Raw genomic sequence first — 20,261 nt, forward strand, 5'->3', positions numbered from 1 at the left:
TACTTGGTTTATTTACAAATTGGATAGCCTACATGCACACAACCCGTACAAGACGGGTTTGGGTAAACTAAATGGATATGGTATGACGCAGAATTTTAAACTTTTTTTACTAAATTTCCACTATGAAAACAATCGACCGTGTCTTACAGCCTACAAGATAAACCAAAGAAACAACCGTCAAACCCATCCGACAAGAATCGATTGAATAATTTTACAAATTATATAACATTATATAGGCTAATGATTTTCCAGATTTGGCACAAAATAATTGAAGCAACGACAAAAACAAGTAAATTTTACTGATCCTGAAGTGAATAAGATCATTTTAGCCATCATTAACACGGCATATAATAATATGCATTTTTTCACAAAATGATGAAAGTTTGTTTTCTCGAACAATTCAGTCACAGAACCACGAATTAATACGTGTATATTTCATCTCTTGATGTGATCAATCACATTCAGAAATATAATAGTAGAATCAACATCTCAAATGAGTCGAGAAAAGAAGAATACGAGTACTTGAAATAATAGATTGGACTCTTACATACTCCAAAATATTTGCAAGACAAAATCTGGGAAGAATTCTATACCACCGACTATCCTTCTGCTATAGGGAAGGTGAAAAAACTCTATGTTTTACAACAACGTAGAAAAACTTGTGTGCGGGGACTCAAGACCTGGTAATATGACAGGAAAAAAGATCCACATGGAGGACATTGCGTGATAAAACAATTACGGCATTTCACAGCACCATCTTTAAGAAGTTTACCAATCACAACAGAAAATCAGGTGCTCTCTCGATGAAAATTGATGTATCTTGCACCTTCAACCATTTGCAACAAAAACCTGATCCACAAAGCTTTCAATAAATGGACAGGCATGATAATCATACTCCCCCAATGAAAAAAAAAACTTTATTTCAAGTGTTGCTGCCTAGAATACACAAAATAGCATCTTTAACTAAAATTTTGGGTCTGGGTTTGCCACTGCCTTTGAATAGCCAAAACTGCACTTCTACTTGATTAGTTTGTGGACTTCCGTATACTGTTGGAAATTCATGGTAGTGGCAGGTCCATTTAAAATGACTGCCTCACAGCTAGAGCAGATGAAATGGTGAATTTTTGCTTACAATTCACATATTTTTAGAATCAAACAAGAAATGTATTCGCGTGGAAAATTTACAAGCAAAAGCAATACGAACTAATTCTGAATATCGAAACACCAGTTTACCTTCAAGTTCGAACCCATAAGGTTTCCGAGGAAAATGGCCTTTGGTTCCTAGTTTGAGTCGCAGCAGCCCCTAAGGGAGGTGCATGCACAGTAATAGGAAGAATCCACTCACACTTGTCCCTTCCCTCTATCAGAAGAGGATGCTCATATCTGAAAGCAAAGAACAATCTAAGCAGTCAGAAATTGTTGACCAATTAGAAGTGTATCATGCAACAGGGGTGAGTTGAGTTTTAACGTCTTTACTTAGGTTTCCTTTACAAACTTGAAACTCTAAATCACACAAGATGTTGAAAAGAATGAAGTGGGATATATGCAAGTACTCCTGAAGTACAAAAAATCCATCTGGACAGACAACCATCACATGTGGAGGTATAATCATTTAAGTAAGAAGTAATTACTCTAGATCTCAAGAAACCACTGTCTGTTTGTTTGTTTGTTTTTTTTTTTGGAAAAAATATGTCTCTACATTTTAGAAAATCTATATTCACAATGGATATGAGGGATCCAGAGATAGACACGTATATGAAAGGCAGATTATGGGCCAAATCAGAGAGATGTCAACTTATCGATAAGCACATACGATCCAACCACAGAAAAGGTTTCTCCCCGTCATTAATTGATTAACTGTAACAACTCTTTATCTTGGCCATATTATAATGCATCTCTATATTGGCATGCTTCATTTTCTTTATTTCGTCTCCAACAACCATATCCCAGGAAAATTAACTCAATTTTTTCTTAATGCTATGCTGGTGGTGAATGGCCATGATGCAACCAACAATTGTTATCCCATAAAAATAATTTCAATCCATCAAATCACACCACAAAACCATTATACCTTTCCCAGTCCACATTCTTTGGAGTTGTAAGGAATTCAAATCGAAGAGCCCATTGAACAGAGACATATCGGGTAGAAAAGGTCATGACCCCATCCATAGGAATGGAAAACAGAAAGCTTGTTTGTATTAAATCTGCCACAACCTCGTGGTGGTCGCTATAAACCTGCAGAACCAAACGTGAGTAAGAAAACTGTGACTCATCAGATACTCATAAATCAAAGATTATCAAACTCATTTTTACAGTACAATAGTTTTTGACTTTAGAAAAAACTATTAAGCACCTTGGTAATAGTAGGAGAATGCCTTCGAGAAGGATGCACAAAGCGCTGGCTCACGGTCTCTGACATCTCCAAAGTTATTGACAACTAAAAAGCATCAGAAACCAAGACAAACTTGGTAATTGTATAAATAGGAAAACAGATGTTAACACTTAGCAGGAACTCACAACTATTAAGTTTTGTGATGAACAGTACCTCGAGGCATTTCCTAGCCCCTTCTTCATGAAAGAAAGTAAGGGTTCCACCTATCTGTGAGCATAAAGTAATTTAAAATACAACGATATGGCATAAAGAAGAGAACCAAATTATCAAGCTACTACCATATCACTGAAGTAGTAAGTTGAATCAGAGTTTTTTGGAGAAAATCTCAGAAGAACTTGGTCATCCAGTCTGATATTATACGATTTCCCTCTAACAAACCCTTCTGCTGCAGAGAATGTTCACAAAAAATTAATATTGAAACAATTTAGGGCTGAAATATCATAATGCAAAGAAAGTAATTACATGGTCCAGATCCAGAGGCAGATGGTGCCCTCGAGTCATCAACTTCAGAAAGTGCTCTAAGAGGTTGTAAAGGTTGACTCGGAGATTCAACAGCCAGAGACCTATCTGGCGAACAAAAATTAAATCGAAAACATAATTATTAAAGTTTCCAGACATCTGAAGACACACATGTGCACAGTAGACCACACACAAGGAATAAGATGAGCTATAACACGTGGACATACTTTACAAACAACTGAAAAATAATTAAACAAATATTTATTATTATACAACCATATATGAATAACTAACTGTATATGTAGCATTTGAGCTATGCTTAATATATGTGTGTGTGTGTGTGTGTAGCCAAAGTTTATTATGATAGAATGTGAGAATCCTGAACATGGGGACATAGAATTCAAAATACAACACATGAAACTACAGAACTTTCATGCAACAGTCAATACATGACACATATCTGTTATATTAAAATATAAGTTACCGCCTACTGAATCATGCATAACCTCAGCCACTGATAGGCGAGGAAGGGCTATGTTTGAAGATATGCTAGGACGTCCTTCAGTATAGAAAGAACCTCTATTTGATGACCTAGCAGCAAATGACTGCAAGGATAATGAACTTCCAAAGGTCTTGTACACGTCTTCCTTCATGTGGTTAAAGGAAGAAACAGATGAAATATCATCCCGTGAGCTTGCATAGCCTTCCTCAACTTCATCAAAAGCCTCATTCACTTTAGCCTACAAAGAAATTCAAATTCACAATCTCAACCTCATTTTAGTCGCACTTTTGAAACAGTCATTACTCCCATTTCAGCACAAGCAGAAAAGGCAAAGGAACTACATTAAATGATCAATCTAAGCTACTGAATCAGCTGCAGGTGACAAAAATTTACCCAGTCAGTATCAGCATCCATTTCTTTCCAGTAAACATCCAAGATGATAGTAGACACAGGAACAATTCCTAAAAGACCATTCCAGAAGACAAATTAAAAATCACGTATCTAAAAAATTTGTAATTTTCCTTTTCAACTAATGGAAAAGGAAAGTCACCCAAAAAAGTTGGTCAGACCCCACATGAAAGGTGAGAAACTAATTACAATTTACATGGAAATATAAGAACTAACACTTTTGGTGTGGCTAGATAGGGCAAAAAAAACCAAGCTGAGGCAAGATTTTGTAGCATGAGACAGTGATGTCATTCTGTATAGCTTAGTACTCTCCAGTTAGTTAAGTTCTTTCCACTTCTGAGGTAAAACGCCTTAATAGCGGAACCAGTAGACTGCTTAGAAGAAAACGTGCGTGATGCAGCAGAAGTTGACCAACATTAGACCGATACGGTAGGTGGGTTTGCCTTACTTGACTCACCAGAATCTGGCATTCCCACCTCCCCCCATATACAAAGAGTTACTTAAAGAGATAAGATTTGACAGCTTAAGGATAACGCCAATTTTTAAATTATCCAACTTCATTGACCGCCCGCTACATTTGCTTGAGCAAAAGAACACCATGTAAATTCGAGAAAAAGAAATGCAGGGTGCCCAAAAAAATAATAGCTGGCAGTTTCACAAACAAAATAAAGAGAATGTGTAGGGGCAAATTTACCATCACCAAGACCTTCTTCACACTGCAAGCCATTGCTTTTCTGAGTGACCCATATCTGTAATGGTATTCTAGTTTCCTGTAAAGTTTTTGAGCCGCAAGAATTTATGTAAATAGATGCACCTTGGTTGAAAGAAATGAAAAAACCTTTAACAATCAGAAAGAGCGATAATTATTCAATTATTAGACACTTGTATAAAACGCTAAGGAAAAAATTCAACATGAAAATTAATGAAGTACAATCTTAATCGGGTAAAATAGTGGCAATTGGGAAAAATATAAAACCTTAAAAAACATATGGAGAGATACATATTATGAGTTACAAAATACAATAATTTGTTTTTCCTACATTTGTACAATTTGACAAAAAGTAGAAGGATATGTTGAAAGAAATTATTATCAGTAAATGAAGCAACAAGGTTAATGCATTCAACTAAGCGTGGGGAGGAATGTCCTATCAGAAACTGAGCACAGGAAACTTAGCAGTGAGCCTCATGCCCAATATCATGCAATAATTTTACTGGCAACAAAAGCATGGAACTATTCAAGGAGGTTCAAACAATAAACTGATCCCTTAATTTACAAAGAACAAAACACAGAGATAAAGCACACCATTTCAGAAAAGTCTTGTATTGACTCTCCATGAGACGGTCCATCATCCAAAATTATATACTGTCCGGACAACGTACTCCTAACATAGTACAGATAACGGATAGTTGCTCCTCTATAGGATGGAGGTGAAATGCTTGGTAAAAGTGTGCGCACCATATCTGCAACCATAAAACATTTTAAATTCAACAAAAGCTAGAACCACATGAGAAACGAAAGACCATGGGAATGTAGATGAGCAAGAAAGAGCAATATTCAACAAAGTTCACTCGTGCTTACAAGTTTTAGTGGCCCCACCAGAAAGGATTTGATTTGAAACTAATGTGAAAGTGGAGCAATCCATGAAAACGTATTCACCTGAGAAGGACATGACACATAATTACATTCTAGCTCATCATGCAGAAGGTCTTCGCTCTTCTTTATCATGTTCATTACACACTTAGTTTACTATAGATATCTCACTCGCTTTATTTTTCCTATGGAAATGGAAAATGGAGAATATTATATTGCAAGTAGGGGAAAGGAACCTCAGCTAGTGATTTAACGCACAACCTATTCAGATATATTCATGATAAATATGAAGTGACAGGGTAATTGCAAGTATATCACCCACAAAGTGGGGAGGGAACCTCTCTCGTTTTGTCACAACAAGAGACTGGTAACTTGTAAGAGCTGCTTTTAATTTATTTTATTTTATTTTATGTTACTTTACTTCCTCTAAGATTTATATAATTTAATATCACCAATTTTTAGAGAAGAAATAAGAGATACCACTCTAACGCAATGAAACTCGTGAACAGCACTAACAATTATTAACTTGGAACAAATTATATCTTCATGGATTGAAATCCCAACCCCCGATTCTGATCTGCGAAAAATAACATGAATTACAAATGATCGAGATCATTACACCTTCAGCTTTAAGGCTTCTTCTATTGCATTCGGTACATAGTTAATCACCACTCAATCATTCAAAGTTGGCAACATCCAGGGCAGCAAGAAAGTACATTGCAAAAATTTCAATTAAAATTAGGCTACATGAGACGATAACATAATACTATAAATTCAAAATTACCACGGCGCTGCTTAGAGTCATGACTAGGCTTGGGAGTGCTGAACCACTGGGTATCCAATTTCTCGATCCCTTTCATCTCAAAGCTGAGCTTTTCGATCGAAAGAGACCACAAATTAGTTTGATTTTTGATCTCAATAGTGATGGTAACCAGATCACCGGGTCTGTAAACTTGTCGGTCGGTCTCCAATTTCAGCAGCGGCAGCGGCAGATCGGATCTATTGGAAGTTTCTCCGGCGGAATAGGAGTCTGCTGCAAATCCGAAGAATGAGAATCTCCGGGAGGGTTTGTTCGGCGGCATTTTTCGAGGAAAATTTCAGAATATCTGATAGACGACCGTACAGAACTTGTTCATACAAGGAGAGCTGGTGTCTCAGCGTTATGGGCTTACATTTGGATCAATATTTCCATTTTGATACAAAAAAACATGTGGGCCAATTCAATCAAGAATCAACTCCTACACGCATCTACTATCTGGCCCATCACATATCAATGACTCAATTCGGACATGCCTTTAAATTCCCACGCACATATTTGTATTTGTGTTAGTCTATGTCGTATCAAAAAAATTTCTGCAGTCTCTATATCACGCAAAAAACATTTCCGCATTATCTAGAGGCATATGTGTTTTTCGGATGCAATTCGATACAATTTTAAAATCTATAACTAATATATAATATTTGAGTACTGACTGTTTTAAATCTGATATAAAATAAAAATTTTTGAGTATGAAATTGGAACAACTATATTAATATCAACAATTCGTATACTTTGTTTGTATGATCAAATATCATATATTGATATCAGATCTCAAATAGTTGATACTAAAATATAATATATTAATAATATATTTTTAATGTTTTGTATCGATTTTCATCTGAAAAATAAACGAGTCATTAATATCAACATTTGTTATATATATTTAGATACTAAAAAAATCATATATGAAATAATATTTTTTACACATGTTCGAGTACTAAAAAAATCATATATTGATGTCAAATCTGAAATATTATGCTCAAATATAATATATTAGTATTCGATTTTTAATGTTCTGTATCAAATTTCATCTGAGAAAACAATAGGGGGTTAGGAATTGGAAATTTCTTTGCGTCAATCAGACAATGCAAAGAAAATTGGTGGACCGAACAAAAATACAACTATAATGATAATTCAATCATACAGAAAAAGTATGTAGTTGTGTTATGGTTCATAAAAAAAGAAGGGAGTATGTTCTTTAAAAAAATTAAAAATGAAAGTTATTAATTATTTAAATAAGAGAAATATGGAAAGATAAATATTGGATTTACCAAAATTAGCTCTACCGAGTTTAACTTTATATATATATATATGTATATGTGTGTGAGTGAGATTATTAAAATATAACTTGAAACATCAATAAACGATCCAAATTCACCGCTAATCCCCGAAATAGTGTGGACCAATAAACCAGAAGTTAGTTTTTTCCCGACCAAAACTCCGCAGCTTCCATAAACTACCACAATGGTGGAATACAACAAAAACTGAAAAATTTCTTCGAAAGGAAATCAAAGGACGGGAAAAAGAAAATCCAGAAAGAAATTATGAATAATCAATCTTCAGGAGGATCATCTTCCAAGCCCTCAACATCAGTTCTTCCCTACCAGACCCCAAGACTTCGAGACCATTACAATCTCGGCAAGAAACTGGGCCAAGGCCAGTTCGGCACCACCTACCACTGCGCAGAAAAGGCCACCGGCATCGAGTACGCCTGCAAATCGATCCCGAAACGCAAGCTTCTGTGCCAGGAAGATTACGATGACGTATGGCGAGAGATTCAGATAATGCACCATCTGTCCGAGCAGGCGAATGTGGTGAGGATAAAAGGGACTTACGAGGACAATGTGTTCGTGCATTTGGTGATGGAGCTGTGCGGCGGAGGCGAGCTCTTTGATCGGATTGTGCAGAAGGGGCATTACAGCGAGAAGAAGGCAGTGCAGCTGATGAAGACTATAGTGGGAGTGGTGGAGGCTTGCCATTCGCTTGGGGTGATGCATAGAGATCTGAAACCGGAGAATTTTCTGTTTGATACGCCGGATGAGGATGCTAAGCTTAAGGCCACGGATTTTGGGTTGTCTGTTTTTTACAAGCCCGGTACGATGAATCAAGGAATTTCAGTTCAAGCATCAGCTTATTTTATATTTCTGAAGATGTTGGTTTGAATTAATATTACATGTTCATTTAGTTGGTTGAAATCTGCATTGTTTGTTTGGATTTCATTTGCTGGTGATGATATGAGTTCTAAGAAAATCTTTTATCAGATAATAATCTCGACTTGCTTTCATATTTAGAATCAATTTAAAAATAATGTAGCTCTTTGCTATTTTCAATTTTATTATACAATATTCAAGTCACAATATATATCTTTTCATGTTTTTCAGGGCAATGTCTAACTGATGTCGTTGGAAGTCCCTACTACGTTGCCCCTGAAGTATTGCATAAACATTATGGACCCGAAATCGATGTCTGGAGTGCTGGCGTGATCCTATATATATTGTTATGCGGGGCTCCACCTTTCTGGGGAGGTATGCAATCAAATTGTTAACATTTCAGTCTTCTATAATTTTTTTTCAGAATTTGATATTATATGTATATTATTTTTAAACTTTACAGAAACGGATAATCGAATATTCAAACAGATATTGAAAGGTAAAATAGACTTTGAATCAGATCCATGGCCTCAGATTTCAGACAGTGCAAAGGATCTGATAAGAAAGATGCTTCAAAGAGATCCAAGAAGCCGAATCACTGCTCATGAAGTCCTATGTGAGTCATTCATTATACAGTGCTCTTCTTTTCAATGGCTGCAACCGAGCTCAAGATTCGAGTTCAGCAGCATTAATTCTTTTAGCACTGCTTGAGCCCAAGGTTGGACAAGAGAGTGGCTAAAATGCATGACTGAATTCTTTTTAAAAAATAAATGTCAAGATACGAACTTTATGCAATAAGCAAATGAGAAACAAAATAAACTTTTCAATTATATTTTAAAAATATTCAAAAAGTTATATCTAACCGAAACTTAATATGTCACACAAGCTAGAATTGATTTTTGGCTGACGAACTACTCAAGCTTGAGCCTGTGCCGCTGGCATATCCACCAATCGAATGGTAACAATTGTATTCCGAGTTTTTAACAGGCCATCCTTGGATTGTGGATGACAAAGTTGCACCAGACAAACCTCTGGGATCAGCTGTTCTGTCGAGGCTAAAGCAATTCTCCGCTATGAACAAACTTAAGAAGATGGCTTTACGTGTAATGTTTCGATCCATATCATTTACAAAAAGAGAAGTAACAATAATAAATGGATCTTTGGTGTGTGTGCGTATGTGTAACTAGTTTATATTTTTTGTTCAGGTTATCGCAGAAAGGCTATCTGAAGAAGAAATTGGTGGGCTAAGACAGTTGTTCAAAATGATCGACACAGACAACAGCGGTACAATAACATTTGAGGAATTGAAACAAGGTCTGAAAAGAGTAGGCTCTGAACTCATGGAATCTGAGATCAAAGCACTCATGAATGCGGTAGGTGTAAGAAATACAGAGAAAAACACATTTAAATGTTGATATCAATAATTAGTATCCATAATCCAGTTGTACCAACGTTTGTATTGGAACTCATGAGTTTGACATGAAAAATGATGGGGATTTTGGTCCAGGCTGATATTGACAACAGTGGAACAATAGACTATGGCGAGTTCCTTGCGGCAACTTTGCATTTGAACAAAATGGAAAGGGAGGAGAATCTGCTTGCTGCATTCTCTTTCTTTGACAAAGATGGGAGTGGCTACATCACCATTGATGAGCTTCAACAGGCTTGCAAAGATTTCGGCTTACACGATGTTCACCTAGGCGACATGATTCAAGAAATTGACATAGACAATGTAATTAAGTTTTCTTTAATAGCCCTACAAGCCTGTTTGTTTACTTTTTCCTTGTTTGTTTAACTGAAAAATGTTATGTGAAATCGGGACTGAACAGGATGGACGGATTGACTACGGAGAATTTGCGACGATGATGAGGAAGGGCGATGCAGGTAAAGGAGGGAGAACAATGAGAGGCAATTTGAACTTCAATTTGGCGGAAGCTTTGGAAGGTAAAGCCAAGGTGGAAGATTAAATCTTGGAAGCATGTTGTAATGAGTTTACCGGTACCAAGTGTTGTTTAATTGTGTATGGTGATTTGTAGATACTGTGTGTTAGTTCTCGGGTTTACCCAATATGCATCGAAGCACGGATGGGTTTCATAAAAAAGAAGATTAAATACAGAAATAGTTTGTAATTTTTTTAAAAAGTTTTTAGATAAAAAAAGAAACAAATGAAAAAGACCAGAGAACCAAGATATTAGATTTTATAATTTTGATTGTCAAGTATTGTTATTTTTTTTAAAAAAAGATTTATGTCCCAAAATTTCCAACGGCCAAACACCAATTTTCACGTTAAGTCGTAACAAATATATTATTCGCTCGAAACAAAAATCGCGTAATGTTTTATAATATTTAATTTATAATTTGCATCGAAGTAATTATTAGATTTTCACGAATTTTTTTCTGTCGTTATCATTCGATAAGTATTGGATAACAATAGCATGTAAATCACGTTAGCACATAATAAATAATTAATCGAACTCTTAACGATTGGTCAAACAATTACCTGTTCGACCAGAGACAACAAGATGACATTTTCTTAACTTCAGCTTATACCACATACAGTTAATAATTTTTCTAGGTGGAAGTTCGGGAAGGAAAAGTCTATTTCACCATAGGATTTGATTTGGGGCAGTTAAAAAACTAAATCTGATCAAAATTAGTTGCTGGGAAAAAAAAACAACCACCAATCATCGAGCAAGAATATTGGGTATTTGTCATAAAATTATCATTTACGCCCAAGTGCAAATGTGTCATTTTTATTGCGGCAACGGATAGGATAAGGAACACCTCAGAGCAATCAGGCTACAGGCGGACCGGACCCCATTCCAGGCAGCTTCCATAGCTCACTCAATAATGGCGACCCTTTCGTTCTGTTCCTCCCTCGCGCCGAATTTCTCTCTGAATCAAAACCTAGCATCCCTTTGTCTTTCCAAAACCAAAATTTCGTTTCTCTCTCATTCCCTCTCGTCTCTCAATCTCAACCATAAACAGGCCGCGTTGTCTTTTATACCCAAATCATCTGAAACAGAGGCCGTGCCTTCTTTGACTGAGCCGGAGTCAGATAAGCCCTATCCGGAAGAGGAACCCGTTATTGAGACTGCGGAGCCCAAACGCGAGGAAGTGTTTGCGGTTGTTATGGTAATTCGTCCCGTTCTCATTTGTATAGTGCGAGTGTGTGCATATATATTGCTAATAATTGTAGAATTCTGGTTATTCAAGGAGAAATTTACGGTGATTTATGATTTTGACTTTGTGATTGTAATATAGCCATTGATGTGTGTAACATAGCTTTTCTAGAGCTACATCAAAGTTCGGATATTATATGTTTCAGATAAGGTTAATAATGTGTGTTTGAATGCGTAAACGCTAACTTATAAGGTGTTTGTATTTTCCATTGTCGAAAGCCTCCTTTTGTCCATCATGCGATTGCTGAGTTGTTGTAAGTTTATGATTGTTGAGGTTTTGTGTAATTTTGAATCTTAATATTCATGTTTATAAGTTGATTTGGGATGCATTTCTGTGGTTTGTATGCTTGTTTAGGTCGGATCGAGGCAATACATCGTGCATCCTGGACGGTACATTTATACACAGAGGCTTAAAGGTGCCAATGTGAATGACAAAGTATGTATTGCAATCGTCTTTGCTGATGTATATGTGATAAACTATGATTAAGATGTTTTCCATTTTCTCTTCTGCATGGGTGTGATTGTGTTTCTTTTTGCATTCTGCCATATTGGTGTATCAATGAACTGCTAGGGTGCCGGAGTACATGCACCTGTGTATTGTTTCATTATGTTGTTTAAGATGAACTTTGGTCTTTGAAGCACCTTTAATGTCTAAATAGGTATTAGGGTATTGGGAAACGTCCACATCACCTAAACCTATGAGTTTCAGATCTTTGCCACCCCTCCAATTGAACTGCACCAAGAATTTTTTAGGCATTGGTAAACCTCAAAACATTATTTTCTGAACAAGTTATTGAAAATTTGCGTTTTTTTATGTGCACAGAAATCTCCACTTTTGACCTCTCGTTCCTTCCTTTTTCCCCTTGGATTTCCTGTTAGATAAATGTATTTGATATCTAATTGCCCGGTTCTTTTTTTGGAATCTCAACACATTATATTCTTCTTTGGACAATCATTGTTAAATCATCTTTTCAGATCACTTTAAATAAAGTATTACTTGTGGGAACGAAGACGAGCGCCTACATTGGAAGACCAATCGTGTCCAATGCTGTAGTTCATGCCATAGTGGAAGAACAAGTATGATCAGTTCCAAAAGTGTTTTGGAATGCTCCTTTCTCATCATTTGGTACTTACTCATTGTTACCATTTCTTGTAGACATTGGACAAAAAGGTCATCGTGTTCAAGTACAAGAGAAAGAAGAACTACCGGAGAAACATTGGGCACCGACAGGTACCAAATTCTTATATGAATTTTACACTATCTTTATTACATTGTCACAAGTTCTTTTCTCACCAAACTTTTCATTATTGGATTATCCAGCCCATTACTAGAATTAGAATCACAAGCATAACTGGCTATGAAAGCTCACCTGCTGCTACGCTCCCATCATAACTTACACCAATGATTATGTTTTGTCACTATGCTCGAGTTTCCAGGAGATTATGTTTATATTCTACGGAGCACAGCCATTTTACTAATTTTTGTGCTAGTACTTTGAATTGCTTGATGAAATATGGCATTTGCATTCTTTGTCCAAATCATCTTCAATTCCGTGTATGCCATCGTGATTCGAAGGTTTTTTGTTCTTCCACGGTCTATGCTGTTTGGTTTCTTCACCATCACACGGTAGAAAAGTATAATAACCTCTACATGGCTTCAGCTAATCCCTATGAACTAACCTTTTATGCATTTGGTAACCTATTGCACGATATGACCAACTAAATAACCCAGATTGTTATTGATTTTTCAAGAAGGAAGTTCGAAATTCGAATCCCAATATACATTATACCAGGCATGAATTTGAAAAGAAATAGTATATTTCACCCCCTGCCTGCAAACTCACGACATGAAGGCCACCTCTAGGATAGGCCACCTCTAGGATTTCCAAAAACTAGATTATCAAAGTCAGACCAACTACTTTAAGTTTTTTTCTTTCATATTCAGTTTGATGTTGTGATATCTTAACACGAGGGTTTTATGCCACGCTGCAAGAAAAACTATGTAATTAAGCCAATTTTCTGCTGCCACGTGTTTCTTTAATTAAGCACTATTCTTCTTGATAAAAATTAGTTGTTGAGTTCATTAGGAGCAAAGCGATTGATTATACGTTACCCACAAAGAGCAGAGCGTGCCCTGTAAATATTATTGCAAATATCAAATGGCTATATGAATTTATGTGAATAATCATTTGACCAAAGACCAAATACATTGAATTTAAGCTATTTTAAGACATAAGCTATTTTGATTATTGTATTAAATTACATTAAAGAAAGCACTGTGTAAAAAATGTATGGTACAAGCTCGGTTTTTTAAAACAAATTAACGTTGAGATAATATTTTAAATTACGGAATAAACAATATTATATGCTATATATAAGTTTGAAGATCTTAGACTAATTATTTTGGTATCTTTGTGTAACCATTTTTGAGTGCCGTAAATGCCCCTATCGAATTGCAAAAATGCCAAATTTTTATTTAATAAAAACCTATTTTAGTAAATTTGTAACATATCTATGTCTAATATATCTTATCAACTTTTAAAAAGAAATTAAATTTATAAAAATGTTTATTTATTTTACCTATCTACTTCTATATATCACTTCTAATAAAAAATTACAAAAAATATCAAAATATTTTCAAAATGCAATATGTATAGGTAGCTAAAGTAACTTCCAACATTTTTAAGAAATCTTCTTACTTACTTATCAATATATTTGGGTCTTTTATCAGATTATAGCAATTTTTATTCTCCATTAATAATCTACGGTAATTTTCAAAAATTTATTAAAATATTGTAAAAAATTTTTTTTAAAAAAAGTAAAACTTTTACTCCCCCGCCCTTCCAAATGGGGGGGAGTAATTGTTTCACCTCCCCCGCCTGTAGGGGAGGCGGGGGAGGGTAGAAATTAATTTTAAATTCTCCCCCGTCTGTCGTACAGGCGGGGGAGAGTTAATTATTTTAAAATATTGTCCGTCTCTGCAGGAGGCGGGACAGAAAAATTAATTATAAATTTTACCCGCCTTTTGCATAGGCGGGGGAATATATTTTTAAATTATAAAATTTCAAATGATTGCCCGCCTATTGCAGTGGCGGGCAAATTTAAATATTTTTAAAGTAGAATTCTTCTGTTTTTTATCACGTGTTCGTTTGTTTTGTAGATATAATAATTTTGTTTTTTGTGTAATTATCGGTGGGTAATGGAAACTGACGAAACTAATATAATTTATTTTATCTAAAAAGATGATTTAACATTACTATACAAAAAGATGGATTTGACCTCACGTGCAGAGACCATTATTATTGTCCTTCTATATGAATTGATATTGTTAAACACTTATTGATGTATATTTGATTGATAATTTTGGCTGTATCTTATCATATCTTTCAATGTCGGCATGAATATCGTGAATTTGTGTTAAATAATTAATGTTTTTGTATTTATTTGAATCACGAGTTGTCTTTACATTTTTTTTTAAATATAGGCAATAAAGAATTCATGTATTGTTTCTCTATATATGTCTGAAGTTATTTTTCTTGTTTTGCATCTGATAATAAGTATTCTTTCCCGAGTTATTGTTTCGTCGGTGAATTTAAGAAGTGAAGAAATATTTGACATCAATCAGTCCTGATTGAGGTATATCACTAATTTTTCAAATTATATGTGTACGTAATATTTATGTAAAACAATATTATGACATTGTTTGATGTCTTTAGTGTGTGTGTGTATAATATAATTTTTTAGACATGAATTTTATTTGAAATGTTAATACTAGAAATGTTTTTCTTTAAATTGAAAATTTATTTTTAGATAAATTTAAATGCAAGCATGGATACAATTTCAGCCATTTTATATATTGGCGGTGATGTTATCGTAAGACATGGAACAGTCAATTATAGTAATAAAGGGGTGAAGTTAATTTGTATATCTAGATCTATGTCATTATGCGATTTGATTAAAATAGTTCATAGGAAGTTAGATATCGATCCCAGAAAATATAGGTTGAACCTTTCAACCAAATATTCGTATATGGACAAGTCGCGTTCAGTAGAAGTTCATGTTGTCCTTGACGATGATACTTTACAATTTATGTTTGGTCCTGGTTCTGATGTGCAGTGCCTAGAGTTGTATATTGAATGTGAGGCCATTGAAGATAATGTAGTAACAAATGTTGTTGAGTCGTACATTCCATGTATTACCCAAGGTCTAAGTATGATAGGATTTGATCAGTCAGGTGGCACTTCGTCTGCTACTTACAATGAAAATGTTGATCCACCTTATTCTTCTATGGACAATAATATTGGGGACTGGGATCAATATATTATTGGATGCGCAGATAAAGATAATAATTGTTGGCCGAACGTGAATTCTAATGCATCAAGTTTGGCTCGTGTAGTCGCTGCAGTGGCAACAGATGATGAAACATCACGTCAAATGTTTGCTGATTCTACATTACTAGAAAATATAGAGAGTGTCAGCGAGCCTGACACACCAGTGGGTGATGATTCAGACGAGGAGGGTAACGAGGACGCGTTCAAAAATGTTAGTGAGCAATTACATGGCGCAACTTCAGACATAGTTCCACTTGATGTTTCTAATATTTATGAGATGCCACAATTTTTTAGTGCTGTGTATGAAGAACAATGTCCTGATTCTGTAGGTGTGTCATCTGGGTCACAGACTGTCTTTTATAATCCGGAGAAAGGAGAATTACATAAAAACATGGTCTTTAGAAGCAAAAAAAAATTGATTGCAGCTGTTAAAGACTTTTCTGTTAGATGTGTAAGGCGTGAATATCGTGTTGTTGAGAGCACACCGAGTTTATGGAAAGTTCGGTGCAAGAATCGATCATCGAGCATGGATTGTGGATGGGGCCTCCGACTTTAGAACTACATACATATTTATATATAATTTCATTGTGATTTAATTGATATAAATTTAATTATTATAGTCCATCTTAAGACACTATTTTTTAAAATATTCTTGTTTGTTAAAGATTTATAATATAACATTGCATTATTTTATAATCGTCAACTACCTTTTTCACTATTACAACTTAGTGGAATTATTTTTGATCAAAAAACATTTGACCCATTTTATTCCCTAAAAAAATTTCTCGAATAATAATTGAAATAAATATATTATATTACGTGATCTTTAATTTAACACTCAAAAATAATAAACATATAAAAGTTTATCTCGATGATTAAATTCATGTCTAATAAATTTTTTAGATTTTATTTTATTATTTATGTCTAATATTTTAATTAAATGATACTACTAAATCATAATTTTTTCTTCTACATTTTACAAATTATTAATATTACAAAATATTAGATCTAATCTTTAAAAAAATGCTACTACATACAAAGTAATAAATTTAATACGAAATATTACAAAATATTAGATCTAAATTTTAAATTCTTAAAGAATAGTTTGAATAGAATTGTGAAAATGATTATTTATATTAACAACGTATGTATTCATAAAAACAATGTAGAAAGTTAATTAACATATTTAGCAATTAACATAATTAATATGTTAGTTTGATTAGTTATTTAATCTAACACCAAATTTAATTATGATGATAATAGGAAATAATTTCTCTTATTTGACTTAATTTAACGTGTTTTGTGTCATTATGAAAATGAATCAAAGGATATAATTGGAATTTAATTTAATTAAGTGCTAGTTTTAAAAATTAACTTAAAGTTAAATTTGATCATAAACATACATGTATAGAAGATCATTTTAAAATCCCTCTAAACAAATATATAATTTTTACGTAAACATAATAAATAAAAACACTTTAATAATATTTATGATAACAAATTAACAAATAAATATATCATAACAAAAATTAGGATAATAATTTTAACGAATTAAGATTAAAAATTTCTAAACATAAATTAAAATTAATATAATACAACCATCAAAAAAATTAATAGAATACAAATAATTTTAACAACACTTAGAAATATTACTTACCTTTTAATAAGATAGGCACGATAATATCAATATTTACACTTCCTGAAATAAATCAAGAGATAGAAGGTATAAAATTATTAGAATTCAAAATTTTATTAAAAAACTTGAGACGAAAAATAAATCAAATCCATACCGACAAACCTTTGAACACAATATAAGTGACAAACCTTTGAATACAAAATGTAAGTGAATTTCTCATATATATATATATATATATATATAGAAGAATTCTACTTTAAAAATATTTAAATTCGCCCGCCACTGCAATAGGCGAGCAAGCATTTGAAATTTTATAATTTAAAAATATATCCCCCGCCTATGCAAAAGGCGGGTATAATTTAAAATTAATTTTTCTGTCCCGCCTCCTGCAGAGGCGGGCAACAGGCGGGGGAGAATTTAAAATTAATTTCTACCCTCCCCTACAGGCGGGGGAGGTGAAACAATTACTGGCGGGGGAGTAAAAGTTTTACTTTTTTTTTTATTTTTTTTACAATATTTTAATAAGTTTTTGAAAACTACCGTAGATTGTTAATGGAGAATAAAAATTGCTATAATCCGATAAAAGACCCAATATATTTCAAATAAGATGCAAAAAGAATTTAAATTTTTTTTGATAGAAAATTAATGTCTTGTCTTGTAGTCATTAATATCCTTAAAAGCGAGTTAAATAATTGTAAAATTAATATTACATTTGGATCGAAAGAATTGAATAAATTTGATTTCAAATCCATTATATATATAAATATCTTAAATCCAAAGGATGATAATGCATATCATTTTTTTTAGCTAAAAACACATAAAGGAACTCATTGGACAACGCCATCTTTTGACAAAATGAAGTCATTTTTTTTTAAATTTATAAATTTGTTACACCCAATTAATTCTCCCTATATTACAGAAATACATAAATATTCTACGAAAACAACTGGTAAAAAAAATCATGTTAATCAACTCGACCTTTTCGAGATCATCGCCATGGCCGGAGACGGGACCTACATCTCGCCTACCGATATCGCCGCGCAGATCCAGACAAGCAACCGGGAAGCAGCACGAGCGCTCGATGTCATGCTCCGGTTCCTCGTTCCTCACTCTTTTCTCACCTGTTCCACCATTCGTCTCGTGAATGGTGAGGTTGAACGGCACTACGGGCTCGCACCTGCCGGAAAATTCTATGTTAGGGACGAGCTTGACGGTCGTTGGGGCCGTATCATACTCTGTGTTGCCCAGGAGGAACGGTTATGTGGTACTTGTCTATCCATTCTTTTATACCAAGTGTGTTTGTGAGTGTTTTGCATGTTGACAAAGGAACTTAATTAACTTTCTGATAGCATGCACGTGATTCGTGAAGATAATGAAATTATTACAAGGGAAAAATACTTTTTTGTCGTCCAATAACTTGTCTATTTTTGGATTTCAATCCACTTATTTTTCATTTTAATATAGTATCTTTATATTTTTTGTTTTTTTTTTTCAATTTTCAGTCGGAGAGTAAATTTTCGTCTGAAAATGATAATTAAGCTAAGACCGAAACTCGTGTGGATAAATCCAACTCATAAAAAAGATGGTCATTGATCCATTGTCATTGGTTCAACTCATTATACATATGCTACATCAAGAGTGTTACTTCGGGTGTATTTGTACAATATGATCATTTCAACATCTCAATCCAAACAAAAAATTACTTATTGCCTCAATTTTTATTTGTTTTTGGGTATTTAGGTGCTTATATGAACATCTTGTATAAAAAATGAACCAAGAGTATCATTACCGATATAACATAAAATGACCCAGAAAGTCCCATATAACTTGGTACCTCAGCCTGAATTTTGTGAAAGAACTTCCTTGCTTTGGTGGTGAGTCTGACCCAAGCAACCACATTGAGCCACCTTTCCATTAGTTCTGCAAACACTGTCGAGATTCGAAACCTACGATTTTTCAAGCTATACCCCATCTCTAGCTACTTTCATTATGTGAAATGAATAATGATGAGTTTCATGTGTTTGGAAAATCTTTACATTGCCTTCTCTCTTGCAGGTATTCATTGAAGGATACGGTTCTTAAAGAAGGTGGCACGTTATTTGAAAGAATTCACGGCAAAAATTATTATGAGTTTGCATCAAATTTGATTCCAAAACTCTTGAGAGGTTTGATAATGCAATGGGAGCTCATTCTACCATGACAATGAAAAGGGCTTTAGAAGTATATAATGGTTTCGATGAATTAAGCTCGATAGTGAACGTTGCTGGTGGTAACAGTGTAACTCGATTATTTCCAAGTATCCTTCCATTCATGGCATTAACTTTGATTTGCCAGAGGTCATAAAAGTCGCCCCTACATATAAAGTAATCAATGAAGTTCCTCTATCACATCTGAAATTTTTTTATTTATTTGTAAGTCTTTTAAAAATGTAATCTATACCCCTTAAAATCCATTTGAATGGCCCGTGATACCCCGTCTTGCCCCCGAAATGAAATCCTCCCTAGTACTAAGTAGCTGTTCATTTGAGGATCAGTTGAGTGAATGCAATAAATGACTTGTATTCGATGTAGGAATTGAGCATGTTGCCCGAGACATGTTTGTTGAAGTAGCAAAGGGAGATGCTATCTTATTGAAGGTATAACATTTCTTCTCGTGGCTTGAGTTGATATACTAAAAGAAACATATATTATATAACGCTCATGGGACATTAGGCTAAACCAACATGGGTCTCAGCCCATACCCATGCACCACTACTGATCATGGGTCGTTAGGATGGTCCAAGGCCCATGC

At 34.3% G+C, this 20,261-nt stretch overlaps 4 protein-coding genes across 9 annotated transcripts; 3 read left to right on the forward strand and 1 right to left on the reverse strand.

Moving 5' to 3' along the window:
• Positions 1-409: 409 nt before the first annotated feature.
• On the reverse strand, positions 410-6,528 carry LOC142552948 (uncharacterized). 6 transcript variants are annotated; one of them, XM_075662887.1, is made up of 13 exons: positions 6,137-6,524; positions 5,341-5,418; positions 5,065-5,222; positions 4,456-4,531; positions 3,747-3,814; positions 3,429-3,591; positions 2,855-2,959; positions 2,671-2,777; positions 2,546-2,599; positions 2,354-2,437; positions 2,072-2,235; positions 1,234-1,383; positions 410-849 (listed from the first exon to the last, which is right to left on the reverse strand). In XM_075662887.1, exons 1-12 carry the CDS (start codon positions 6,432-6,434, stop codon positions 1,236-1,238), a joined length of 1,503 nt encoding a protein of 500 aa, XP_075519002.1. In that variant the 5' UTR covers positions 6,435-6,524; the 3' UTR covers positions 410-849; positions 1,234-1,235. The 6 variants fall into 6 exon arrangements, 5 of the variants coding, with proteins under 5 accessions (XP_075519002.1, XP_075518998.1, XP_075519003.1 ...); XM_075662883.1 differs by having other exon boundaries at positions 3,336-3,591; XM_075662888.1 differs by lacking the exon at positions 6,137-6,524 and adding an exon at positions 5,974-6,049 and having other exon boundaries at positions 3,336-3,591.
• A 1,042-nt stretch (positions 6,529-7,570) lies between these two features.
• On the forward strand, positions 7,571-10,492 carry LOC142552949 (calcium-dependent protein kinase 11-like). Its single transcript, XM_075662889.1, has 7 exons — positions 7,571-8,266; positions 8,554-8,697; positions 8,786-8,938; positions 9,310-9,425; positions 9,528-9,695; positions 9,830-10,054; positions 10,152-10,492. Exons 1-7 carry the CDS (start codon positions 7,717-7,719, stop codon positions 10,287-10,289), a joined length of 1,494 nt encoding a protein of 497 aa, XP_075519004.1. The 5' UTR covers positions 7,571-7,716; the 3' UTR covers positions 10,290-10,492.
• Positions 10,493-11,047: 555 nt separating this feature from the next.
• On the forward strand, positions 11,048-13,094 carry LOC142552951 (large ribosomal subunit protein bL21c). The gene is made up of 5 exons (XM_075662892.1): positions 11,048-11,457; positions 11,860-11,940; positions 12,480-12,581; positions 12,661-12,735; positions 12,826-13,094. Exons 1-5 carry the CDS (start codon positions 11,173-11,175, stop codon positions 12,895-12,897), a joined length of 615 nt encoding a protein of 204 aa, XP_075519007.1. The 5' UTR covers positions 11,048-11,172; the 3' UTR covers positions 12,898-13,094.
• Positions 13,095-18,467: 5,373 nt separating this feature from the next.
• On the forward strand, positions 18,468-19,671 carry LOC142554290 (tyramine N-methyltransferase 1-like). Its single transcript, XM_075664975.1, has 3 exons — positions 18,468-18,735; positions 18,974-18,980; positions 19,527-19,671. Exons 1-3 carry the CDS (start codon positions 18,468-18,470, stop codon positions 19,669-19,671), a joined length of 420 nt encoding a protein of 139 aa, XP_075521090.1.
• The last annotated feature ends 590 nt before the right edge of the window (positions 19,672-20,261 follow it).

The sequence above is a fragment of the Primulina tabacum genome, chromosome 8 (assembly GCF_025594145.1).
Source record: "Primulina tabacum isolate GXHZ01 chromosome 8, ASM2559414v2, whole genome shotgun sequence".
Taxonomy (NCBI): Eukaryota; Viridiplantae; Streptophyta; class Magnoliopsida; order Lamiales; family Gesneriaceae; genus Primulina; species Primulina tabacum.